At 51.8% G+C, this 27,395-nt stretch overlaps 1 protein-coding gene across 2 annotated transcripts in view; it reads left to right on the top strand.

The window, feature by feature from the left end:
* The first annotated feature begins 10,640 nt into the window (after window positions 1–10,640).
* Window positions 10,641–27,395, top strand: part of ABCG1 (ATP binding cassette subfamily G member 1) — a 62,381-nt gene continuing 45,626 nt past the window's right edge. For both annotated transcript variants that reach the window (XM_069472261.1, XM_069472260.1), the window contains exons 1-2: window positions 10,641–10,790; window positions 17,916–18,159. In XM_069472261.1, the coding sequence (XP_069328362.1) occupies window positions 10,749–10,790; window positions 17,916–18,159 (286 nt within the window). In that variant the 5' untranslated portion in view covers window positions 10,641–10,748. The remainder of the gene's footprint in view (window positions 10,791–17,915; window positions 18,160–27,395) is intronic.

Below are 27,395 nucleotides of genomic sequence, written 5' to 3'. Positions count from 1 at the left end.
TCACAGAATAAACTGTGGCCTAGCCTCCACCCCCACCAGCAAAGAATGAGTGCGGAGCTTGGATTTCAACCCTCCTCAGGCTGTAATGAGGTACCCAAACCTGCCCCCACTCCCCTCGCCATACAGCATCGGAGAAGGCCAAGTAGGGGTCTGCATTTCGCCCCATGGGCAGGAATGAGGAGCCCCTCCCCCACCTTGCTGGGTGGTAACAGGAGACCCAGTAGAGTCAGGACACTCCCCACCCCACGGTGTCACGGAGGCTGTGGGGAACAGTAATGACCTCTCCTCCCTCTCTCAGCTCAAGAGGGATCAGTGGGGGCCAAGTGGGGTCTAGAAATCCAGCCCCACCCAGCAGTAATGAGGATCCTCCCCCTGGTGTCAGCAAAGGCCGAGCAGGGAGCCTGGACTTCTCTCCCCCACCTGGCAGTGAAGAGCAGTCCCCCCCACCCCCGCCCCTGCCAGGGTGCTGTTGGAGGAACCAGTGGAACACAGGGTTAACGTAAGATCTAGAGTCTCATAACAGAATACCCAAAATATCTAGGCTTCAACTGAAAATCACTCCTCATACCAAGAAAGGAGAAAATCTCACTCCAGATGAAAAAAAAAAAAAAAAAGATGCCAATCAAGCATGCCACCACCAGGATGACAGGGTGTTAGGGTCATCCAACAAGGATTTAACAGCTGCCATCATAACAATGCTTCGCACTTTTATGAGTTGTGCTTCGCATACAATTATGAGCACACTTGAAGAAATGAAAAAGTAGAAGGTCTCGGCAAGAAATAGAAGATATAAAATGGGAAGTTTAGACCTGAACACAATCAAAATAAAAACGCAGCAGGTGGGCTCAACAGCGGAACGCAGGGCACAGAGGAACGAACGCACGAGTGGGAAAACAGAACGACAGAAATCACCTGATCTGAGCCACCGGGAGAAAACCAGCTGGACGAAAAGCAAACAGAGCTCAAGTTTCCTGTGGGATTGTAAAAAAAGATCTAACAGTTCCAGAAGGGAGGCTGAGGACTTAAAAAGTATTCAAAGAAATAGTGGCTGAAAACTTCTTAAATTTGGCAAAAGACATAAACCTATGAATTCAGGAAGCTTAGTAAACTCCAAACAGGATAAGCCCAAAGAAATCTACACCAAGACATGTCACAGTCAAAGTTCTGAAAACTGAAAACAAAGAAGAGATCGTGAAGGCAGTGGGAGAGAAACAGCGTCTTTCCTGCGGGGGAAAACAATTCCAGTGACAGCAGATTTCTCATCAAAAACAACAGAAGCCAGAAGAAATGGGCACTTTTTTTATTTCCTGAGGTTGGGAGGGGGAGTCTGTCAACACAGAATTCTATATCCTGCAAAAGTATCCAAGAATTAAGGGGAAATCAAGATATTCTCAGATGAAGGAAAACAGAAAATTTGTCACCAGTAGACATTGTCTAAAAGAATGGGTAAAGGAAGTTCTCTAAACACAAAGAAAATGGTAAAAGAATGAAACATTGAACATCAAGGAGGAAAGCAGAACACAACAGACAAAAATATGTTTAGGTAAAACGGACTTTCCTTTTGCTCTCGAGTTTTCTAAATTGAGTTTGATGGTTAAAGCAAAAATTACAACACTATCTGATATGGTTCTAAAGGTATGTAGAGTAAATATTAAATACTTAACACAATTTTATTATAAACAAAGGAGGGTAGGGGAGTTAACAGAAGGTAAGGTTGGTACCTGTCAATCAAACAGGTAAAACGCTACCAATACACTGTGATACGTTATGTATATGTAATTTGATACCCAGAGCAATCCTTTTAAAAATCTATACAAAGAACTACATTCAAAAACACTACAGATAAGGCAAAATGGAATTCTAAAAAATGTTGAAGTAACCTCCAAGAAGACAGGGAACAGAAAACATGCAAACAAAAAGCATAGAATATGCAGAAAGCAAAAAATAAAATGCATGCTTAAGCCCGAACATGCCAATACTTAATATTAAATGTAATTGGCTGTACCAATTAAAAAATAGAGTTTAGCAGAGTGCATTTAAAAACATAACTTAAAGATATGCTATCTATAAAAAATTTATTTCAAATATAATGATACAGGCAGCTTAAAAGGATGGAAATGGTATATCATGCAAACATTAATAAAAAGAAAGCAAGGGTGGCTATATGAACACTGGATAAAATAGACTTCATAGCAAAGAGAATGACCAGAAACAGAGAGGAACATTATATAAGGGAAAAAGGCTCAATCCACCAAGAAGACATAACAATGCTAACTGCTTATGAACCAAAAAAACAAAGCTGCAAGATATTGGAAGCAAAAACCAGTGGAACTAGTAGAAAAAATTGATAAACCCACAGTTGGAGACATCAATACCTCTCTCTCTCTCAATAATTGCTAGAACAACTAACCAGAAAATCAGCGAAGGTGTAGGAGAACTCAATAGCACTATTAACCAACAGGATCTAATCGGTATTTATAAAACACTCTGCCCAATAAAAGCAGACTACACATCCAAGGGTCCATGAAACATATGCCAAGTTAGATCATATTCTGGGCTATAAAACAAACCTCAACAGATTTAAAGGAGTTGAAATCACGCAGATTGTGTTCTCTGATGAAAACAGAATCAAAAAAAGAAAGATGTAAGAAAAACTTCCAAACACTTGGAATCCAAACAACACACTTGTAATAATCCATGAGTCAAACAGTGAGTCTCAAAGCAATAGAAATACATTTAGCTGAGTGAAAATGAAAATAAAACATATCAAATTTGCAGGACAGAACTAAAGCAGAGAGGGGAAGAAAAATTTATGGCACTAAATTCATGTTCATTGGAAATGAGGAAAAATCTCAAATAGATAACCTAGACTCTTACCTCAAGAAGGTAGAAAAAGGAGAACACAATAAATTTGAAAGGCAAATAATAAAGATAAAAGCAGAAATCAATGAAATTTAACAGAGAAGAACAATAGAGAAAAATCAATGAAACACAAAGCTGGTTCTTAGAAATAATCGATAAAATTGACGCACCTTAAGAAGAGTGGGAAGAAAAGCCAGAGAAGGTGCAAGTTACCAATGTCGGGGGTGGAGCAGGGGGAACCACTACAGACCCCACACACCCAAAGGACAGAAAGGGAACACCACAAACAACTGCACACATACATTTGATGACTTAAACGAAATGAACCAATTCTCCAAGCAACACAAACTGCAACTCACTGAATACAAATTGGCTTTTTGAAGAGCCCTGTAACTATTAAGAAAATTAAATTAATGTTTTAAAAACTACAAAAAAACCCAGAAAACAGAAACCATAAAACCTCTCCAGATCCAGGTGATTTCATTGGCGAATCCTACCAAATGTTTAAAGAATTAGCACCGATTCTAGACAATCTCCTCAAGAAAATAGAAGGGGAAGGAGCACTTCCCAATTCACTTTATTTAGCTAGTATCCCCTGATATCAAAATTACACAAAGAAAATATTTTTAAAGTATTGCACCCCTGCAGTCTCAACTACTCACGAGGCTGAGGCAGGAGGGTCACCCGAGCCCAGGAGCTCACAGCTGTAGCGTGCTATGACTGTGCCTGTGAATGGCCATGGCACTCTAGCCTGGGCAACACAGTAAGACTACTGTACAACAGACTAATGTCCCTCCTGAATGGAAATACAGAAAGCCTTAACATAATAGTAGCAAATAGAATTCAGCAATATATTTAAAAAGCCATATCCCACATCCAAGTGGGGTTTATTCCAGGAATACAAGGCTGGTTCAATATTTGACAGTCAAGCAATGTAGTACATCATATTAGCAGATTAAAGAGGAAAAATCACATCATCGTGCTGCTTGATACAGAAAAAGCAATTGACAAAATTCTACATTCATTCAGAATAATAACACTCAGCAGCACAGGAATGGAGGAGAAATTCTGAGTTGACAAAGCGTATTTGTAAGAAATCTACAGCTCACATTATAATTATTGGTGAACAATGAATGCTTTCTCCTTAAGAGCAAGCACAATGCTAGGATGTTTGCTTTCACCTCTCTTAATTAACATAGTGCTAGAATTTCTAGCCAGTGCAGTGAAGCAAGACAAGGAAATAAATGGCATACAAATGGAAAAGGAAAAAAAAAAAATAAAACTGTCCCTATTTTCAAATGACATGATTGGCTACCTAGGAAATCCTAAGAAATCTACAAAAATACTTCTGGAACAATAAGCAAGTTCAGCAAGGTTGTAGGACAAAAGATAAACATACAAAAATAAATTTTATTTCTATGTTCTAGCAGTGAACACATGGACATGGAAATTAAGAACATGAAGCCCTTTACAATGGCTCAAACAAAATTAAATAGTGTCTAAACTCAGTAAAATAAGTACAAGACTTATAGGACTTGTATGCTAAAAACTACAAAATCATGATAGAAGAAATCAAAGAAAATCTAAAATAAAAAAAGGAGGGATATATCATGCTTATGGATTGGAAGACTTATATAGTAAAGATATGAATTATCAAATTTATATGCAGGTTTAATGCAATTCCTATTAAATCCCAGCAAGATTTTTTTTGGTAGACATAAACAAGACTGTCTAAAATTCAAGGAAAGGCAAAGGAATTAGAATAGTTAAAACAGCTTTGAAAAAGAATAAAGGAGGAGAAATCAGTCTATCTGATTTCAAGACTTATTTTATAGCTGCAATAATTGAGACTTTGGTATCAGTAAAAGGATAGTCACAAAGACTGACAAAATGGAATGGAAAATTCAGAACCTCCCGACACCAAGGTACAAAAGCAAGTGAGTGGAGGGAGGACGGCTTGCTCGACAAATGCTGCCAAAGCCGTTGGATGTCCACAGGCAGAAAACAGAGAAGAACCTGGACTTAAGTCTCATCCTTTATACTAAAACTAACTCAAAATGGATCGCAGACTTAAAAGTAAAATAAATCTTTTACTGAAAAAAAAATTAGGAGAAAATCTTTAGGATCTAGGGCCAAAGAGTTAAACCTGATACCAAAAGCATGATCCATAAAATGAAAAATTGAGAAATTGGATGGCATCAGAATGAAAAATCCTGACTCTGAGAAAGACCCTGTTAAGAAGATGAAGAGGTAAGTTGTAGGCCACTGGGAGAAAATATTTGCAAACCTCATATTCAACAGAGTTAGGATCTAGAATGCATGAAGGACTCTCAAAAGTCAACAGCGGTAAGAAGTCAAACAATCCAGTTGGAAAATAGCAGACACTTACGGAGGATACGCGGAGGCAGATGAGCACATGAAATTAGCCATCAGAGAAATGCAAATTAAGACCTTCTGAGATAACACTGCACGCCTATCAGAATGCTAAAGTGAAAAATAGTGAGAACAGCAGACGCAAGGGCACCGCGTGGGGACACAGAACCGGATCTCTCACGCACCGCCGGTGGGATGTACAAGGAACAGCCGCCTGGAAAACAGTGTGGCAGTTTCTGACAAAACTGAAGATGCAAAACCATTCAAGCCAGCAGTTGCACTCCTAGGCATTTATTCCAGAGAAATGAACACTTACATCCACACAGAAGCCGGCACACAAGTGTTTAAAGCAGGTTTGTCTGTGACAGCCCCAGACTGGGATCGGCCCAGACGTCCATCAACAGTGACTAGAGCGTGGCCCGTCCACGCTGTGGAGCGCTGGCCCGCAGTAAAATAATTGCACACTTGGGGAGCGGGTTGGTGACTGTCAGGGGTTACAGGAGAGGGGGAGATAGAAGGGAAGAGGTGTGGCTGTTTAAAGGGCAAGATGAGGCTTCCTTGTGGGGATGGAATGTTCTGGATCGGCACTTGTCAATGCCAATATCCTGGCTGTGACATTGTGCTTCGGTTGTGCAAGATGTTACCACTGAGGGAAACAGGGTAAAGGCCTCACGGGATCTCTTGGTGCTCTTTCTCAAAACTGCATGTGAATCTAGAATTATTTCAAAACAAAACATTTAATTTTTAAAAAGAGATGGGACAGTCCCCAAGTGAGGCCACTCTGGATGGGGTGGCCTTGATCCAAACCTGCATGTAAGGATGGAGGAGAGAGGCTGGTCCCAAGACCAAGATAGAAAGAGTAAAGTCAGGATGTTTTTCCCCCTCACCGGAAACGAGTGTGCGGAACCCAGCCGCATCCCGGGCAGAAGGTGGCGGAAGGTGGGGAGACCAGTCCCGGTCACGTGCGTCTGCCGCGCTGGGCCAGTTCCCGACCTCTCAAAGGTGAGCCTCCATCAGTGAAACGGGAACAATGTTGGATAAGATGGGAGTGACCAAGGTGCCTGGGGGCCTGGAAGGGGGAGAGGGGAGGGAGGAGTGTGGGCATGTGACAGTCTTGTCCCCCCTGTCACCTGCCGACCCCTTGTCTTCACTGCTCACCTCTGACTTCGTGGCCCTCGCTTCCTGTGCTGAACTGTCGCGTAGGAAGCTCTGCAAGGAAAAGCGGGTGGGTACATGCACAAAGGAACCCCTTTTGATCTCAGATTCCCAACCTCAGATTTTTAATATTTCCACATTAAATATTAAGGCATCTTACTTTTCACTAACACTCAATCCATCTGAATGTGCCTGTTCATTGTCAGTTTCCCTCAGTCACGAGTTTCTGGAAATGGCCCAGGTGGGGGAACCAGCGGGCCCTGGGGTGCAGACTTGGCTCCAGACTCAACAGCTCGGCAACCTGGATGAAACCCTTCCCCCCGGGGCTGGGGGCCACCGGTGGATAAACACTCCTACCCACTGGCGCCTACCTGCCAGAGGGTGGTGACAGGCACTGACCCGACCAGCAGGACGCTGCGCCCCACACAGACTGCAAGAGGCACAGCTGGGGGTGAGGTGGCTTAGGGGGCACCAATGCAGAGACCAAGTCCCAGGGGGCACCTGAGGGGCTGGCCCCCAAGAGGGCAGGAGTGCTGAGGGCTGGAGACACGTGTCCCCAGGTTGCCCCTGGTTGTCCCCCCAGCTACACAGCCAGAGCTCCCCAGCCTGAGCCAAGAGCGCTCTCCAGCAGTCAGGCTCACGGAACAAGTTAAAAACACCCGGTCTGGATAAGAGCTTTAGCTTTCAAATCCTCCCCAGCACCGCGTGGCCACACCTGAGGGCAGGGCTTGCCCTGTTCTGTCCACTCGGCGTCCCCAGCCCTGAGAACAGCTCCTGGCACCGACGGGCCATCTGAGTGTCTGCCGAGCACGAGGCTGGACCTCAGGTCTCGGGAACACAGCGGGGTTGGCGGAGCTCCGCAGCCAGGTGGGAGACCATCGGCCAGCCGAGCGGAGCCCGCTCAGAGGGACTCAGGCAGGTCATCCGACACTGTAAGGGGACTCCAGGCAAACCGCTGGAGGTGAGACCACCACAGCTGGAGGACGACTGTGTCCGTGAGGAACACGCTAACAGAATTCTTCTCAGCTGGCTGGGAGGGGGAGGCTGGGAAGCCACGGGGGTCCCAGAGGTTTCTCCGGAGGGATCAGAGACCTGTTGCTGGGGCTCCAGGGCTGGGGCAGTCCACGACCCCAGGCCGGCCTCCCCTGTCGGGCCCGGCTCACTGCAGCCACCAGGGCAGGGGGACAGCCCCGCCTTGGGCCCAGCAGGACGCCCGGCTCACCTGTGCCCACTGTCAGCAGGCACCAAGTGCAGGACCCTCACAGCAAAGACCAAGTCCCCAGGGGGCCCCTTTCTCCCCCTCATTTGCAGCCTCAGCAGCGGGAAGTCCAGCAGAGATAAGCTGGACACTCCCAAAACGGGATCCGACAGGGGAGGCCGCTGGAGGAGCAGTTCTCTCTGCACAGACCTAGACTCCGGGTCAGCTGAGCTCCTCTGCCGTACACTGGGCGGGGCGGGGCCTGCAGTCAAGGCCGACTCGGGCTGTGCTAAGGGGGCCGTCCAGAGGGAAGGTGCAGATCCTCCTGGCTTGTCCTCTCCTGATCAGACGTGTACCGACCAGGGGTTCTCTGGTGAGCCCTGAATCTCACGAGGGTCACTGAGAAGCTGGCGCCCCTGCAGAGAAGGGGTACGCAGGACGAAGGGGCGTCTCCTGCACAGCCGTGGGGGGGCCTGGGGATGTCTGGTCCAGAGAAGCAAAGGCTGGGACACAACATTGGTGCCGCTGTGGACTAGCCAGGGCCTGTGTCCCTGAAGAACACAGAGCAGTCAGGGGGACAGGGAGTCCAGTCAGAGACAAGGACACCTGCTAATGGTGACAACACTTAATAATTCCCTGTTGAGGAAGGAAGTGGCTCCCCGCTGGAAGTTTGCAAGCCCAGCTGGCCCACCTGTCAGTGATGTCTTAGCAGGAAGTGCTGTCGCGGCTGGGTGTGGCCTGAGCAGTCCTGTGGTGAGCTCCTCCGTGTTTGCCTTCCTGGCCCTCAAGCTTCTGCTCAGAACACCTCCAGTGGCCTTGGCCAAGTACCTGGGCCCAGGCTTTCTGTGCCGTTTCACTGGGGCTAACTTTTCCGCTTCGTCCCACGGGAGCCAGGCCGGACCCGTCAGCCAATAGGGTGCAGGCCCAGAGGTGCTGGGAGGGCCACGTGGAGCCAGCATCCCCTGGAGGAGCCTACGGGGGAGAAGGCAGAGCGTGGAGAGAGCACAAGACCAGGAGTGGAGGACACAGTACGAGTCCTTGGCACCCTGAACCTCTCTGTTACCCAACACGGTGGAGTCCCCTTAGCTTACGCCAGTTTGAGTTGGGTTTCTGTCACTTGCCACCAAGCGTCCATCTGCCTCCTCCTTGACTTGGCACTTGGGGGTACCATGGCAAGGACCCCACCTGGATGCTTGCCCTGTGCCATGCACTGTTTCCCCCGTGTTGGAGGGTATTATCCCCACATGCAGATGGGTAAGTGAGGACTTTTCGGTGGCCTGTAACAGAAAATCCAGCAGCTAGGGCCACACCAACGAGGACCCAGCGGGGTGTCTTCCCTCTCTGGCTTCCTCTGCAGGCTCCACACACTGTGCCCTGGTCCCTCCCTGCAGCCCCACACGCACCCCTCACCCCTGGACCTCAGGTTCCTGCCCAAGCCTGGGGGCCACTGGGCCTCCCCGTGGCCAACCCCGAACACAGCACAGGGCAGAGCACGGGGCAGGGGTGGGGAGGAATGTCCAGAAGGAAGTCCTGGACATATTCCTGGAGGCAAGGAGGGTGGATATCAGACAGAACATAGATGCCCGTGCTGTAGGCACCCAGATGGCACGTCACTTGCCCTGGCCACACTCCCTGTCCCCCTCGGCTTTGCCCTGCACCTCCGCTCCTGCTGTAGGTCCTGCCTGCCCCTGCAGCAGGGCCCCATGGCTGCGCACCTTTTTCTCTGCTTTTTGGCCTAAACTCTCCCCAGGAGGTTTGTGGATTTGAATCCCCTTCCCAGAACGTTCAGGCTTTGTCGGACCCCTGGTTCAGGATGGTCAAGGCACGGCCCTGTCCCCTGGGCCTGGGCCTGGGTAGTGGCTCCAGGAAACAGAGCAGTGGGATTCCCTACACCTGACTGCGTAAAACAGAGGTGACTATTGACTCCTGAAGCAAGACTGTCCAGACAGGGCAGGGCCCTCTCCCCTCAAGCTCATACCACACCTCCTCCCCTTCCTTTGACTTGAGGCAGGAATTTGGCTGAGGCCATCTGACCTGCGAGTGTGAAGTCCGCCTGCCTGGCATCGAAAGCTTGAGGAGAAAGACACAGGCTTGGCGCACCTGAGGTGAGGCGGGAGGACTGACCCAGGTGTGCTGGAGGTGAGGAGAAATGCATCCCTGGTTTTGGTCCCAACATGCAAATAACTGAACAAAAGCATTAGGGCAGGACACCGGGACTAAAGAATGCCTTGTAACCATGGCTACCAGGAAATGGTCCCACTTCTATATAATAGGGGCTTTAGCAGCTGCCAGGCCATCTGATACTCCAGTCTGGGGCCAGGTGAGAGGGCGCCCTCAGCCACTCCTGGTACAGTTACGGTACACAGCCATGGGGGAGTCGGGACCAGGCGCTGGGCACACCTCCTCTGCAAAAATGAGCCTTCTCCTTTTTTGTTTGGGGCTGGGGGGAGGACAGAGGCGGGGGCACCTTCACCTAGCAGCCCTTTGTCACCCACACTCACACCCATGTCGCACATGTGAGCACAGGTGATGCCTCAGTGTGAGGGGTCACCCCACATCCGTGCTGGGGGTGGGGGCGTTGGAGCGGTCACCTCTTCCTTAGTCCTCAAGCTCCTACCTGGCAGAGAGGTGCCCAACAATGAAGAAAAAAGGAGGCAGAAGCACCGGCCCCTCACCGGCCCTCCCTTGACGCCTCCTTTGCCGCTGCTCTCACAGGCTTGGAGACAGCGGGTTTCTGAGCCAGGAACCCTGGCATCTATGGGGCGCCCCCGCGGGCTAGCCCGGGGCCCTGCTGTCCCAGCCCCAGCGGGCTCCGACCCAGGGGCTCCGGCCTGGGCGGGCCGCGGCGCCTGCCAAGCCCGGGCGGCTGGGGGCGAGCGATGGTCTCCATGGGCCCTGGTGCACCCCGCCCCGCCCCCATACCCGCACGTCGGGGAGCGCGGACAGCCACCCCCAGCAAGAGCAAAACAAGAGCACGCGCACCTGCCGGCCGCCCCGCCCCCTCGCCGCCGGCCAATCGCGCGCGCAGGGCGGGCCCGGAGCAGAGCTGAGCGGAGCCGGAGCCGGAGCCGGAGCCGAGCCGAGCCGAGTCCCAGCGAGCGAGCGCAGCCTGGCCCGCAGCCTGCAGCCCCGTCCCCGCCGCCGCCGCCGCCCCCGGGGCATGGCCTGTCTGATGGCCGCTTTCTCGGTCGGCACCGCCATGGTGAGTGAGCGCATCCTTCGCCCGCTGGGCGTGGTTTGATTTTCCAAAAGAGCAGGAAACGTACAAAGACCCGCACTGTTCCGCCGACACCGGCTCCCGGGGAGCGCGTCCTCTCTGTGCTGACCCGGGGCACCCCCGAGAGGTGCCGGGCTCCGGTCGCGCTCGGCCCTGGCTACCCAGAGCCTGGGGGTGCTCCTGGTACCGGCCGAGGACGCGGGAAGGCACAGGGACCAGGAGTGGGTAGTGGGGTTGGAAGGCAGCGAGCAGCCCCACAAGTGGACAGCTGGCCTTGACCTCGTCCGCCTCCGCGCAAGGGGCGCGGGGCCCTGGGCACCCCGAGCGCATGAGGAGGGGCCGCAGCCTGTGCCTGAGGGAAGAGAAGGTCGGATTCTCCAGCCAGCGCGCGCGGCCGGGTTTGGGGAGCGGAGACTTAGCGCACCATCCCCTGGAGCTCCCTGCACTGTCTGCGGGAACAAAAGAGGGAGCTGCCCCAGAGAGCCGGAGCCTGCGCCTGCACCCCGGACAGCCTGTCGGGGACCTGCCCGGGTAGGGGCGGCGGAGCGCCCCGAGGCCGCAGGGCGAGCCCGGATACCCGCAGCCCCTCCTGCGCGCTGGAGAGAGCCCCGGGTGGGGACGGAGAAGCGCATCTCACTGCTCCCGAGGGTATCAGCTCCGAGGGGGTGACCGTGACCTAGTGCTGGCAAATGCATCGCTAGACATAGTTCCCTCCTAGGGGTGGCTAAGAATCTCCCCTTGCTGATTGTCTCACGTTAGGAAAAAACAAACTGACCGCCCGGCCGCCCACCCCCTGATCCCAGGGCCCTCCGTTCCTGCCAGGCACACCACCGTTGCAGCGAGGGCTCTAGAGTACAGGCGCAAAGTCTTCCGTACGCCATCCGTCCCAGCCCTGCTGTCACCTCTCTGTGCAGTTACTACCCTGCTAGTGACTTCCCAGAGGCTGGGAGCCCACGGTGCAGGGCACGCACCGGGGCTTCTCCCCGCCCCTCCCCTCTATTTCATTTTTAGCATCCTGTGTTTGAAGTCGGCAGGGCTCGGCAGGGTTTGACCGACAGTTACCTCTTGCCGTGAGCTCAAAAAAAAAAAAAAAAAAAAAAGTAGCCGGGCTTCTGCGCATGCTCTGCTCTGACAACTGCATCCTGTGATTCCAAACAGGTTACTGTAGAACACACGGAGCTTCGCCAGCTCATTATGTAATGACTTTGTGTAAAGCGATAGAATGGGGCTGAGACGCGGCCAGGCGGGTGGCAGAGGGGGGCGCCAGCGCGGGGACCCCAGGCCGCCCCCCCCACTCCCGCCCCTGGGCGGCTCCGCCTTCCCTGCTCTGCTTCTGACACAGAAAAGGCCACAAACAGAACGGAAAAGCCGATCCCCCTCGAGCCCCCGCTTTCACCCAGCGAGTGTCTGGGTGACGCTGGGAGTGCTTCCTTCTGCACTGGTTCATCTACCTGGGGCTCCTGGATTAGGGTGACAATGGGAAATTAAGGGGATTATTGATGTTAGTTGCAGGTACAGAAAGTTTCAGATCTTTTAGATGCTGGGTAATTCCTGAAGTCCTTTTAGAGCTGCAAAGGTGGCTTCTATATGTGGAAAACTAATGAATAAGAATGTTTTAAGGTATAGATTTTTTATAACAAGATTTTTTTAATGTTTTTGATACAGTCCCCAAACTCAGGTATATGGTTCTCACGTGGAGACGCTAATGGCTGGGCTCATTTATTTTGGGGGGAACATTGTTTTGTTTAAAAATAATTCCTTCCTGAAAACCTGATATATTTTTTTTTAATTTAAAAATTTCAATCCATCTATGGCTATCCCACCCTGGAAGTACGGGTCTTGTCTGATCTCAGAAGCTAAGCTGGGTTGGCCCCAGTTAATGCTTGCATGAAAGACCGCCTGGCAGTTCTGGGGGCTGTAGGCTTAAAAGAAAAACCAATAAAATAAAAAAAAAAATAAATTCTGTCCGAGTCATAAACAAAGAGCCCTTGAGAGAGACATCCTGGGCATTGCCTTCTGTCCCCTCCTTGCTCCGGGGCCAGCCTGGTGTGGACCGTCTGAGCTGTGAGTGGGAGAGGGCGCGTTGGAGCATCAGCCAAGCACCAGGGAGCATGCTGGAGTCCCCGAGCTCAGCGGGCTCAGGGGACAGCAGTGTTTCTGGTGGGAGGGTGGTATTTGGAGCTGTCTTGGCACTCCGCATGACCCCTCAGGTGCGGTCTGTCCTCTAGCTTAGTTAAGAGTGTGATGTTTTGGTTATTTTCTCGTGGGTGGTTGCCTGGAGGAGTCTCAGCCAGTGCACTTTCCTCTTATGTGCTCAGGATACCCGGGGGGCCACTTGGTACCTAGGCAGGTGCCAGGGCTGGCATCGATATGGCAAAGAGAGAAGAGAGGAACTGCATACCAGAGGTCTGGCACCGGCTGCTGCCTGCCCCTTTTCCTCCCTTCCCCGTGATGCCGAGAGAGAAGTTTCTGCCTCGACTCTGCGTCCCTGGTGGAGATGGAGAGAATGAGTCTCACAGTGGCCTGGCGGTGGCTTGCTGACTGCTAGAGACCCTCCCCAGCTAAGCAGGCGTCTCTGCATGCCCAGCGTTCAAACTGAAATCACGGCCACTCTGTTCAGTGCCCAGAAAAATGTTCTCATGAACGGCAGCCAGGAGCAGTCCAAGCAGGGTCTCCCCAGCCATCACTGCCATGAGCGGGCTCACAGTGTTTACATTTGTTATGCACAAACTGCGTGTGGTGGGGGTCAAAGACAGTGCTTCAGCAGGGTAGAGAAAGAACAGTGAAAGGGAAAAGTGGGGAGGGAAGGCGTGTTTGCTTTATTTTTAATGAGCTCAGGAGGCTAAGGAGAAGCCAGCTGTAACCTACATTGCCGGCAGCTCTCATCAGAGAGTGTGTTTCCAGAGAGCTGGTCTATTTTGCAGTGACAGGCCATCGCCTCCCTGCAGATGGTGTCTGTGATTTGCTTAATTGAGTGAGGCCGTGGGACCCTGCAGAGGGAAGGTGGGTGACTGTGTGCATGGCCGTGGTGTTGGCTTATCGGGGGTGGGGCTGCATGGTTTCCTCAGTTTGCTGTGGACTCTCCCAGCACAGACAAGGTCTGGGATAACCCAGCGGGACCCACAACTTGCCTGGAGAAAGCTAAGCCATGTTCAAGGGCTATTAAGGAGACTGGTGGGAGACTTGGAAACCCCCAGAGCTGGACCCCAGCCTGGCCACTCCCTAACTGTGGGGACTGCTACAAGTCAGGCATTCGATTCCTCCTCCAAATGCAGATGGCAATGCCTCCCTGCCCCCGAGTTGTGGGAATAATGAGGCGACATCTATACGGGCTGGAGAGTAGCAGGCACGTCGTAATTGCTGAATCAATAGTCACTATTGTTTATAATCACTCACCTAGCATGCATGAGGCATTGTGATTTAATATTTTAATTTGTAAGCATGTGACTTTGGCTTCTTTCTCTCAGTTCCTGATCAGTTTAGACACCCAGTTTTGTCCCCTTGGCCTATCCACTTGCCTTCATCCCAGTCACCACCAGCTGATCCAGGCCCCCATCCCCCCCACCCAGCTCCCAGTGCTGCAGGGGGTGATTCTGCAGCCCTGCTGTTCTGACACGCCCTCTGCATGCCCCAGGGACCTCTAGATAAAGGGCAAAACCCTCAAGAGAGTTTGCAAGCACCTCACCATGGGGACCCTGTTTGCCCCTCTAGTCTTACTCCACAGCCCCTGCCCCCCGCCCCAGATTCTATGCCCCAGCCCTGAGTTTCCCACAGGTGCCTGGGGCTCCCCTCTTGCTGCAGAGCCTCTGCACGGGCTGCTCCTGTGCAGCCAGCACCCCAGCACCCCTCCCTCTCACCTTGCTGACCTCAGCGAAGATTCCTTCCTGCAGAAAGAGTGTGTCGCTGGCCCAGGGTCTGCACTGCGTTGGATGTTCCCTCTGGTCTCTGCCTGGCTCTGCCCTCGCCCTGTTGTAGTTAATTGCCTGTTTTCTTGCCTGGGGCCAGATCTTTTTCTTTTCTTATTTTACACTATTACAGGGGTACAAACATTTTGGTTACATGAATTACTTTTGTCCAGTTTGAGTCAAAGTTATAAGTGTGTCCCTCACCCAGGTAGGGTGCCAGATCTTGAACATGAGCTTGCTAGGCTGGCGGCATGTCTGGCTGGCTGAATACTGACCCCAGGGCTTTGGCTGGTGCTCGGTTTGTCCAGTGAATGAATGAGCCAGCAGGTGAGTGAGTGAACAGATAGGGGGAGAGTCTAGCAGGCAAAGTCAGACCCTCATATGTCATAGGTCTGACATCTGCCACAATCAGGGGGCGCTGGGCTGGTGGCCATTCATCCTGGAGCTGACAGCTGTGGGGGGCGCCTGGGGAGAGGGTATGGGTTGTCCGTGGCAGCTGGCATCTTTGGGGTGGGGGTGGAAGTGGAGGGGGCCACACAGAACAGGAGTTGCTGGATCACCCCCATCCCTTGCTCCCAAGTGAACACACAGCCACTGGGTTAGAGCCGATGTGGGATTAGACCCACATTGGGTTAGAGTGGGATGTGGGTTTAGACCCCACACGTTCTGGCTTTCCACTTGTGTGGCAGGTGGGGATGAGAACGGACTTTGGGGACCAGGCCTAGGGCTTGTTGTCTTGCTTGACTGCTCCTTTGGACAACTTCCCACGGCCAGCCAAGATTTGGTGCTTTCCAGGGTTACAAACCTGGGGCAGCAGCATGGGACCCCAAGGGGCAGGCTAAGGGGCCTAGGGAGGGCCTCCAGGGCCTGCTCTGGCCCCCATGTCAGGGACTCCTGAGGGCTAACAGGACACCCTGCCCACCCGATCGGCCTCGACCAACTGGGGAGAAAGACCAGCCTCCGCTGAGGGTCCGTGGGTCTCATCCTCACTCAGGGCTCTGAGTCCCCTCGTCAGACAAACCCAGACCTTCCCTGCCTGTGCTCGGGGACGTAGCAGCCCGCCCAGGCTGGCACGGGAAACTTTTCACACTCGTGGTGCCAGCAGCAAACCAAGCTTAATGTTTTTGGGGTTTCACTCTGTGCCCTTATTTTTATCCACACAATATTATAGCCCTCGGGCTAAGTTTTGATTTGGTTAAGGTTTTCAGAGGCAGGAGATGCCTGGGAGGGTGTGTGTGTGGTGTTTGTGTAACATGTGCGGTGTGAGTGTGGTGTGTGTGTGATATGTGTGTGTGTGGTATGCATGGCGTATCTGTGTGTGGGGGTGTGTTCAATGTGGTGTGTATGTGGTGTGTGTGTATGTGTGTGTGGTGTGTGGTGTGTATGTGGTGTGTGTGGTGTGTGTATGTGGGGTGTGTGTGTGGTATGTGTGGTGTATCTGTGTGTGGGGGTGTGTTCAGTGTGGTGTGAGGGGGTGTGTGTGTGTTGTGTGTGGTATGTGTGTATGTATGCGTATGTGGTGTGTGTGGTATGTGTATGTGGGATGTGTGTGGTATGTATGGTGTATCTGTGTGGGGGTGTGTTCAGTGTGGTGTGAGGGTGTGTGTGTGTGGTGTGTGTGTATGTGATGTGTGTGGTGTGTGTATGTGTGGTGTGTGTGGTATGTATGGTGTATCTGTGGAGGGGGGGATGTGTTCAGTGTGGTGTGAGGGTGTGTGTGTGTGTGTGTGTGTGTTGTGTGTGGTGTGTGGTGTAGGTTTATGTATCTTTTTCCAAACGGCCGAGCTCCGTCTTCCATCATCAGCGCTCCAGAGCCCCCACTTGTGTGTCAATGGTTCGACACCCCAGCTTAGAGACAGACTCAGACTCTCAAACTCTGCTGGAGGTGACGCCAGCTCCCCCGCCACGCAGACCCGTCCCCACACACAGGCATTCTGAGGTTGGTCTTGACCACTTGAGTTGTTGGTTCCTGGGGTTTGTGGGGATGTTTACGGACGATCCACTCTCTGGATTTGTTTTGGGTTTTTGATAAGAAATAATAATGATGAATAGCCAGCGACTCTAAAGAAATAGTTAACAAACCTGTGGAAAAGAACCATACAATCTGATTCCTCTTTGAAACAAACAACAGCATCTCTGCAGTCCTATCCTAGGCAGTGGTAGGGCCGGCTGCTGTCACAGTATGGCGGAGCGTCACGGAAGGCCCAGGCTTTTGGCACCGCGGGACGTTCTCTCTTGATTTGGGGGACCGCTAGTACAGTGCATTTGTCCCCACGCCCGGGTGCTTCTGTGTTTGGAGGTACCTGAAGCTTATTGATTTGCTCAGGGTTGCCAAGCCATTAGAAAAGGATCTTCCTTTCTTTGCATAAATACTTCCAGTTCTTGGCACATCTGTTACAGCTCACTTACTGCCAGTGGAGGCTTTAAAAGCCAGCGCTAGCTGCAAAATGTTAGGTACGCTCGTGCTGCAGTGAAATGAACACCTAACGGGGGGTTTTTGATGACTCAAATTCTGGGATCACTTCTGCTACTCATTTGATTATGGGACTCAGAGCAGGTTCCTTAAAATTGTCAGTGCCTCCGTTTTCTTGACTGTATAACAGAGAAAAATATGAAGGTTTCCAACTTTTCAGTGCTATCATGAGGATACAGTGAGACAGTAGAGTTATAAGGGATTTGGAAATTTTAAAAGTGAAACACAAAGGCCAACCCCCACAACACCCAGCAGCTCAAGTGATGCTATTGCTCTTGAGAAATTTTTATGAGCTTGCACAAGGAAGGCACTAAAATAGCTCATTGTAAGTAAAACTTTCTCAGTTGTGTATTTCTCAGGCGCCTCCTGTGTCTTTATTGGGGTTTTTTATGAGTGGACTGTAAACAGATGCTTTTGTATGGTGGCCGGTGTTTCTTCTTTGAGGCAAGTGATTCATTTTTTGTAGTCTTGTGATTAGATTTTATGATTCCAAAGCAAGACTTGTAGACCAGCATAACATTTTATCGTAAGCATATTTTAATAGAAGAAAAAGTGATGGTTACAGATGACAAATTCCCCTAGGGAAGCACGTTTCTTCTGAACCGAAGGCACTCCTGCAGTTTAAGAAGCGTCGCTATTAATAATCAGTGACCCTGAGCCTAATGGCAAATCCGCCTCTTTTTCTTGATATAGCTGATAACGTATTTTGTTGCTCCTTCCCCGTTTTCCTAGAATGCCAGCGGTTACTCTGCAGCGATGACGGAGCCCAAGTCGGTGTGCGTGTCCGTGGATGAGGTGGTCTCCAGCAACGTGGACGCCAGCGAGACGGACCTGCTGAACGGACACCTGAAGAAGGTGGACAACAGCCTCACGGAGGCCCAGCGCTTCTCCTCCTTGCCTCGGAGGGCAGCCGTGAACATTGAATTCAAGGACCTTTCCTACTCCGTGCCGGAGGGACCCTGGTGGAGGAAGAAAGGTAGGGAGGAGGCGGCTTTGTTCATGCAGCGGGGAGAAGTCTGCGAAGGTCGCAACAGGCGGTTTGGGCGAAGCTGGAGTCTGGGAGTCGGGAGACTGAACTCTCCCCGGTGCTGTCACTGCTGTGGCCAATTGATGGAACTGATTTATGCCTGATATTTTCTCACCTATAAAATGAAGAGGTTGCACTAGGGGATCTCAAAGTTCATGGTGGCTCTAAAATGCTGTGCTATTGTTTCAGAGACTGTCACTAAGATCGACTGGTGTCAGTGTGTGCCCGTTTCTGGCCTGTGTTCCGAGGTTGGCTTTTGTGGATGTGGCTTATGTTAGTCTCTCAGGATGGAACAATTTTTCAACCATTCAGAGCAAAACTAGAGACAGGGGCTCCCTCCCAAGTGTGAAGTGATAAAAGTGGCCAGTGACCTGGACAGACCTCTCTGGAGACCAGCGTTTTCCTTTCATGCTTTCTTCCCCAGCTCTCGGTCTCCAGGGGTGTCGTGTTCATGCCCCCCTGGGGTGGTGTTTCTTTTTCCAGCCTGGTCTGCTGCTTCTCGCAGTGCTCCAGGCTCGCACCCCGAGCAAAGGTGGATCCGTCTCTCAGGCAGGCGGGGAGCTGCTGGGGAGGGGACATATTCGAGGACACCAAGAAACGATGGTCCCTGGTTTCTACCAAATCATGAAAGCAACTTAGAAATCTGCGAGGACTTTGGAACAATGAAGGTACCACTGGAATATTATAAATGTGGGGGACTCTTATCTTAAATCTAGATTTATACTTTCTTCCTTTTTGTAAAAGACCAATCGAAACTCACTGTTTAAATTTTTATTTGTATTTCTTTTCCCTATTATCTTCATTTTGCTTTTCTACCCTCCCGAAGCTAAGCCTTTGAGGCTCTTGTTGTAGGCAGTCCAGACTTGGCTGTAATCACAATTTTAGAACCTTGATCGACTGGTCTCTGGGACCTGTGTGCCCAGGTGGCTGCCAGTTGATTTTGTGTCCAGGCTTGCACGGCCAGGAGCAGCTCCTGTACCTTCTCAGCGGCCGGCTGTATGGCAGTGATACCTACATTTCAGAGTACACCAGCTGTTTTGTTGAGAAAGCTATTCTGTGGCAGGCTCAGGTTTGGGCCCATTCCTTTGAGGCTGTTGAAATGTCAGTATAGAGGTATAGCCTTTTCCTTCTCAACTTGAAGAATTATTTACAGAAAAATGCACCAAGAAACCAGGAGATCCTCGTCATGTTTTGGCCTCATTGTCGATACAGACAACTGTGGCAAAACCGTGAGCCCTTTCTATCCCTCTGTTACATGTAGCCTTGGGAGCGTCGTCTCGAAGGTTGAAAACGCTGGGGAAGGCACCGTGTAAAAGGAAGATGGGCAGCGATGCAAAAATGCAGGCATTCGCTGACTGGCAGAATCCTGGGCAGCCGGGCACACACAGGTGCCCAGCCAGTGTTTGCAAGTGAAGGGTGTCATTCTCTCACCAGGCATGTGGCTTGTCAACCCTATATTCTCTAAGTGTGAAAACTGGTCCCATTTATGGTCAGAGTTGGCCAACAGGTGAGGGCCTCTTAGTGAGGGAGGAGCTGGAACTGTGGCTGCCAGATAAACGCTTGCCCTGCAGTAACCTCGTGGGCCCGGGCAGGGGAGGAGTTGGAAATGGGCCCAAGGGACCTGCCCATGAGTCAGAGAGGAGCAGAGACAGAGAGGCTGACAGACAGGATGGGACTGGTGGCCCACTTGCTGGTTTCTCACCCTCACCCGGTGGCGAGGGTGGTTTTGCAGCTGGGCTTCCAGCACCTGTGTCGTCTCCCCTCTGCCTGCCCGTCCTCCCCCGTGGGCCCATCCTGTCCTTGTTCCTGGCACCTGCAATTCAGAGGCGAGATGGTTCATCACTCCAGCCTGGACCTGGGGTGGGGAATACTTCCTGGTCCACGTGCACGCCACTGGATCCGGTGCTCCTGCTGGTCCCCGTGGGTTCTTCCCTCCCCCGCCTTTGTCCCTCCAGTGCTGGGGACCCTCCCAGGCCTGGCCATGATTGTGCTAAGCTGAGGACGCAGAGCCAGCCTCCATTTCCCCCTCCTCACAGGGGCAACTTTCTACCTGGCATCATCTCTGCAACTCCGAGGGTGACCTTGGGGGCAGGGGCTACTCCTCTCACTGCTTTCACCATAACAGGTCTGTTGTCCTTCTCAAGTTGTTTTCAGCTTTTAAAACTTCAGCTTGTGTTGAGCTAATTGTGATGGTCACTCTGGGGTTGGACGTCCCCGTGTAGCTTGGTGGGAGGCATCTCCGAGCGTAAGAGGTGAGGGAGTTTAGAAAGCGCCTGGTCCAGCCGCTCCGTGCGTGATAGAGGAGTCCAGGCACAGACCAGATTCGCTCAAGGTCAGGGACAAAGCCGGGACCCAGCTGCTCCGACCGCCAGCCCAAGTGTCTCCCCATTACAAAGACACCGGCCCACTCTGGTACATTCCAGGAAAGCCCTTTTCTCAGGCAATTTATCCGAGAACATGGTGCTACCACACAAACCCCACACGGATGCTGCAGTGAAGCTGGCCATTGTGCCCAGGACGACATTATACGTTCCCACATAATTATTACTATTTTACAGACAGAGAAAAGAGAACCTCACAGTCCTTAGGAGAAAGGTGATGAGTGCGTCAGTGTAGTCTGTTTAAGAAGGAGATGCCAGCAACTGATTGTATACAATTTTTAAACTGGACGATTTCCAAGCATTGAATGTGGCATTTGACAAAATATCTTGTATTTTCAATTGTAGTTACATTTTCACCATATGATTAATGATGTCTTTGGAGGAAAAACTGCATCATATAATGGATTCCTAGTAGAGAACATAATTATGAAAGGACCTATTCTCAGGAGAGAAAAGTGCACCCCAAGGATAGTTTCACCGGCTTCTGGTGCAGTAATTACTCTCCCTCAAGGAATCCGCTCACGTAGCTGGAGTCGATGGGACAAATGTTTGGAACAGTATGGATTTTGGTGCTGTCACACACACTGTGTCGAGGGACGTGTCCGAACAGTCTGGTTTGGTTGTTCTTCCTCACCCCTACGTGTGATGCTTTGGAAAGCACTCTTTGCTTCCTATAAGGTGGACAGTAGGTCGATAACATCTGGGACTCTTGTTACGAAGAAAATCCACATAGTAAAATTCTTAGGTGATGGTGACGGCGATGAAGTTTTACGTTTAAGTTGCTTTCAGAGCCCATTCACACGGGGTGTCGGTTTTACATGTTAGGATGTTGACTGGCCGCAGTTAACACAGAGCACCCGGGGCACCCTGTACACTGCCCTCCCCGCAGGAGGCTGGGCAGTTTCCACGAGCAGTTGACTGAATGAGAGACGTTCTTCAGTCCACGTGGCTCACAGGTCCGATTTAGGAGGGCCTCTACCCATTTCCCCGTGGAAAATGGTGACATGAGGTTCAGGGTCATACCCAGGGCTGTAGGAGTGGGGAAGATGGGACTTGAAACCGGGTCTGTGGGATTTCAGGCCAGCAAGGAATCTAGTGAGTGCTTGGCCCTGCAGGGGGCACACGGCTGGACCCTGCGCCATGGCTGGGCCTCACCTCATTTTATGGAACAATTAGGGATGGCCTTGACTGTTAACTGTGACTTGTGACTTACTGTCCTTTGAATTTGCCTGCTTGGAGGTCAGTCACCGTTTGCCATTTGTACTGCTGGGTAAAGGGATTTTATGTTCCTTTGGAAAGACTCTAGGTCTTCTGTCTCCTACCAGTGAGGGGAGGTGTGCCTTTTCTCCAGCAGGTGAGATGACTCTTAGAAATTAAATATACCTCCCAAGATCCCCTTGCAGTGCAGTTCAGGTCGAGAATAAAAGTAATCATACCTGGGGATTTAGAGATTTCTTTACTCTTCATCAGCGGGGCCATTGCCTCCACATGGTACCGCTCTGAGGGAATGGAACTTCATCTCCCATTCTGAAACCCAACCGCCAGCTCATGCTTGCCAAAACCCAGGAAGGAGTTAAGCATTCCGGGCAGCTCCAAGTCAGATTATCTGGATTGGTTTGCTTCTGGGCTATAAAAATGCGTTTGAACGCCCTTCTCAAATTAAAGTTTGCTTTCTCTTAATTTCTGTAGCTGCTCCACGGGCCTGTGACGACAGGCTGGCGAGAGCGAGTGGAGGATGCCATTAATGAATCCTTTCAGGAATGCCAGCAAGGAAGACTGGATTCCAACCAAGTGCTGGTGGCTTGTCCAGCACGCTAGAGCAGGGACACGAGGCAGCGCAGCTAAAGGCCCACCAAGTTCCAAGACACCAGGGCTTTTCGGAGGGGTGGGTTGCTCGGGTTTGAAGGAGGATTTTCAGTCCCCTAGCATGCATGGATTACTTTTGTGCTTCTTGGGAACTAGCATGCTAAGGTGGGCTTTCTTTTGGGTCCAAAGGAAATTGCTTTTAATACTTTGCCTTTATTTGAGGTTGCAGCTAACCAGTTAGGACAGTGTGGTGGGCCCGGTTTGTTTGCAAGGGCTCCTTGCTTGGGGCTGGGCCATGTAGAAAGAAGACCTGAATGGCCCGGGCTGCCGTGGTGACCAGAGCACTGGAGAGTCCCTCTCTTCCCACTGGGGCCAGTTCTTAGCACTTGGTGGCTTCTAGGGGCAGGTGGGCAGGTGACCCACTCAGCCTCCTGAAGGGCAGCACCCCTTTAGTGATGAGGGCTCCTGGAACAGTTCTGATCCTCTGCCTTGCGGGCCCCAAGAGGCCTTGAAAAAATGTAGAGAATGCGCTGACTCTCGCAGCAGACTCATGTGAGAGGAATGTAGGGTGACTGTGTGCAAAAGCAAAGAGGTTTGCCAGTTTGCAAGAAGAACCCTAGCATCCAGTGGGTTTAGACGCCCCCTCCTCCAGCCCCACATCCTCTCACTCTGAGCACGGTGCGTGCAAAGCCAGACCATCGGCAGCCAGGACCTGGAACCCCAGGTGTGCGACTCCTGAGGGTGGCACTGCCAGGCTTGACAGCCTCCCTGGACATGGCTGAGATGGCTCTGCCAGCACTGGCCTTGGGTCTCCTTTTCTCCTCTGCCACCCCCTGACTGGCAAGTTCTTTATTTGGACATGCTGATACTTTGTCACCTTCCTGGAGAATGCTCCTGTTCCTGAGCCATCTGGCCTCTTCAGTGTGGCTTTGCAGTGCTGTGCTCTGCTCTGTGGCCTGGTGTTGCTCTTTAACCTCCTGAGGACGTTCTTGCCATGCTCATCTGTACCCGAGTGGTGGGTGCCCTCCTGCCTTCCTTTAACTCCTCAGATAGGCTTGAACCTTGAAACATCACATTCTCAAGCTAAAGTCCTCCCTATAAACCAGAACCTAATCCACCAAGTCCCAGAAATAACTGAAGGTGACATTTTGCTTAACATGAAACCCTTTCCTTTGTTTATAAATTGGCAGAAAAAAATGTTTAGTAACCGTACACCTGCTCTTTTTGAGTTCAGTTCTAGAATCAACAGATTAGCTTATTTGAGGAACAAAGGTAACCATGTGGGTCAGATTAAATTTATTTAGAAAGACTGAACTGCACAGGATAGGAGGTTGTAACAGAGGCATGTTCTCTACCAAACTCAGGCTCACGAGTTCCAAAACTTGTATGGGCAACCTTACCCTCACGTAAAGCATACCTAACACTGAGCGTTTCTGCTCACCTTGCGAGAAAAGGCATCAAGAGTTTTCAGAGTCCAGGACGGTGGCTGCTGGGCCTGCAGGGATGTAGCCTGCTGGCAGCCAATAGTTTCACTTCCCACTTTGTCACTGTGTGTTAGTCACCTTTGTGCTCTGCGAGATAAACGGCATTTGGTGTCAAAAGTAAGACATGGCAAGGTGATTCCAAGGTTGCGATTACCTCCAGCTGAAATCTATATTTACAGTCTAGATCTTGGAGCCCAAAGGGGCCCTGGGGCCACCCTAGTGTGACCTCCCACCCGTGGAGCAAGCCCTCTTGCACCATCCCTGACAACGGGCCTCTGTCTGAGCAGGGCAACCAGGAACTGACGCCTCCCAGGCAGCCGGGCCATGTTTGCACAACTCTCATTCTTAGAAAATGCTCTGGCTGTTGACATGAAATCTGGATTTGAGTAATGTTCATTTGTTGATCCAAGTTCTTCTTTTTGGAACTCTGCAGAACAAGCAATCTTGATCTTGAAATGAACTCACAAACTAGGGAAGAAAAAGCCTAACTAACTACAAAATGATAACCAAGGTCATCTAAATCCAGGGCTACCTTGAACGGAGGAAGTGAGAAGCATGTGGCTTTTGGAGGAAATGAGGTCACAGTCCTGCTTTGGGAGGTGGACATCACAGTGGCATCTGTGGGGGACAGGGCAGGGAGAAGGTGCCCCTGCTGGAAGGTTCTTGCTCTCTGTAAACTGCTAAGGGTGGAGCTCACTGGACAAGTAGAAGACGTTCTTTCTGTTTCTTTTATTCCTGTAAGGAAACTTGGTGTGCTCTGACCAAAAAAGTCCCTCCCCCGACACCCCAACTGCCTATCTTGAAAGTGAAACTTTTGGCAGGAGTTTTATGGGATTTCTCAGTTGTTATTTCTCTCCTCCCACTTTCTTGGGAGAAGTATTTATTTCTTAATTTAAAATAACCGATGTTTACTGAGCAAATGCTGTTTGCTTTATTTAGCATGTTGCCTCATTAAGTCTTTACTGGAGGCCCGGTGGGGAGGCATATTAGCATGGCTATCTTATCCAGGGGGGAGGGAAGCTTAGAGGAGGAAGGGGGCTGTGCCCAGGACCACTCACAGGTAAGGCCAGGTCTAGGACTCAGACTTACACCTCCAGTCTTAACTCCCTGCCTCTCAGAACGCCCCAACCAAGAACTCATCTCCATCTGCTACTTCTCAGACCTCCATAACATCAGCTGTTAGATTTTCCTTGCCCATTACATAGATCCCAGGCCTTGGTGACCTTGAGGTGCCACAAAAGGCCTCTCCTTCCAGGGGAGGAGTTCCCAGGAATTCTTTCATGGCCCAAGTTATGGGGGCAGCATTGGATCTCTGTCCTGTATGCAGAACTGCCCACACCTGGCTGGGGGCTGTGCTGGGCACCTCCGCCCACCCTGCCCGCCAGGCTAGAGTTACCAGGCCACTTGTCCTCCGCCCAGAAGTTCGTTGCAAGGGAGGAATTCACTTTGGCGATTGTCATCTGCGCGCTCTCTGGCCCGCCAAGTGGCAGCTCTAACTGGGCTTTGAATATTGAGGACACACCCGCGCCAGCCTAGTCTCCCCTTGCTCAGATGGAGCTGTGGCTGCAGGTTTGGTGGAGGCTGCCTGGAGGACTTTCGCGTTCCTTGGGAACTCCGAATTCTGAATGACTGGAAGAAAAAACACAGCCCGGGCCCCGGGCGCGCGCGCAGGTGCGGGCGGGGCAGGTGCGCCTCCGCGCGTGCGCAGTGCTCGCCCGCCCGCCGCCGCCGCCCGCGCGGGGGTTACTAGCGGTCAATGCTCGCTAGTAACCTCGGCGGCAGCAGCGCTGCTGCGGGGAGCGGCGCGATTGGCTGCGCGCGGGGCGCTGTTGCTAAGCGGGCGGAGCAGGGTACTGAGCGGCGGGCGGGGCTCCTGGCCCCGGGCTGCGGCCTCTGCACTCCCGGGGGTCTAGGCCTCCAGCGGGCGGGGGCCGGTGCAGAGGGGCTTGCCCGGGGCCAGCAAATCCCCTGCCCGGGCGCGTCCAGTTTCCCATCTCAGGACAGGTGAACCCCCTGGACCCCAGAGCTCCCTGCCATGGGTGTGATGGGTGGGGATACCTGTTACTCATGATGATGAGTGTGACAGCTGGCTTGCTTTCTGTTTAATCACTTCGCTAGAACGGAAACAGCACACGCATTTGGGATGGCCATCCTCGGGAAAATGGCCTTGCATGCGGTGTCCGTGTCCCTGCAGCTCTCATCCGAGTGGGGCGACCTCATGAGTCTTCCAGACTTCTACTTAAAGCGGCACAGTTTCCCGCGAGACGACTGATTTCTGATTCCCGTTTTGAGTTTACAGAGTGGGGTAGGAGCAGGGGCTCCCGTTGCGTGGGCCACCCCAGCAGGCAGGAGGTGGCCAGCCCTGGGGCGTCTCCCAGGTCAGCACCGAACATGGCCAGGGCGGGTTTGGGAACCTTGGAATTCTCCTTAGAATCTGAAGTGGTGGATCCACTAAGCCAGGTGGAATCCGGAGGGTCAGGCGGCAAGGTCGCACTTCCCTGCTGAGTCACTTCCACCGGGGCAGCTTGGGCAGGCGGGTAAATGCCAGCTGAGCTCTGAGGTGTGTTTTCTGTGGCATCTGTGGCATGTTATTTTGTGTGGACCCACAAATGTGATAACAAACATCGTTTCTGCTGCTTCACTCAACCTTCTGCATTCTTGACCAAACGCAAGGACACCCAGGGGCCGGCGGTTCTCCTCACAGTCCTGGGTTTTCATGGCTTGCGTGCTTACTTGATTCTGTGACTGTGGAGCTGGCATTTCTGTAAGCCTAAATAGAGATTATAGTTCTCAAGTCTGAACTCACGGAGCTGACAGTGGGACACAGGGAGCCAGAGGTGGCACAGGAAGGGGACATTTATGACAACCGGCCATGGGTGTTGCTAACGAGTGAGGCGGGGAGGGGCCCTTACACTGAGTTGTGTATGTTAGCAGAGTTCCCATTAAGAATTACAAAGGAAGCTTGTGGGTTTCCTGTTTCAACTTGCATATGGGTTTGTCCAGAAAATGTCTGTGTCCTGAGTGGTGTGAGCAGGGACCATCCTGCCATGTGCCTCCGCGCCTCCTCCCTTCAGTTGTCAGACAGGTGCCCTGTGTCCTGGCCCAGACCCTGCAACCTCTCTCTGACATGTATCTGGCTTAGAGGTACAGATCACTGCCACCGTCTTGTCACTTCCTCTCTTCCCAGGAGTGCTCTGTGCTTGCGGGGAACCATGCCTCCATTCTGAACTGGCTAAGTCTCTAGAATGTGAATTTCCCAGTGCCTTTCCCCCTGAGCCCGTCCTCCTCCTCGGTGGGCTAGCCGGGCTGAGCCGCTATCGAGACAGGGGTCTTCTCATTCCAGTGTTTGTGTTTCTTTTGCCTGGGCCTTGCCCTCTGGCAAGAACCCACCTTACCTTCCCAAACTGGGGAAAGCCGTCCTTCATTCTACCCTCACCCCACAGCCAGGAGGGTCCTTCCTGGGCCCCTTCGCACCCCTCTGCCCCTATGATTGTGACACTCAGCCTGTGATTTT

Source organism: Eulemur rufifrons, chromosome 7 (genome assembly GCF_041146395.1).
Source record: "Eulemur rufifrons isolate Redbay chromosome 7, OSU_ERuf_1, whole genome shotgun sequence".
NCBI lineage: Eukaryota > Metazoa > Chordata > Mammalia > Primates > Lemuridae > Eulemur > Eulemur rufifrons.
The sequence above is the reverse complement of the archived record's forward strand: the minus strand, read 5'-3'. Positions and strand labels throughout refer to the sequence as shown.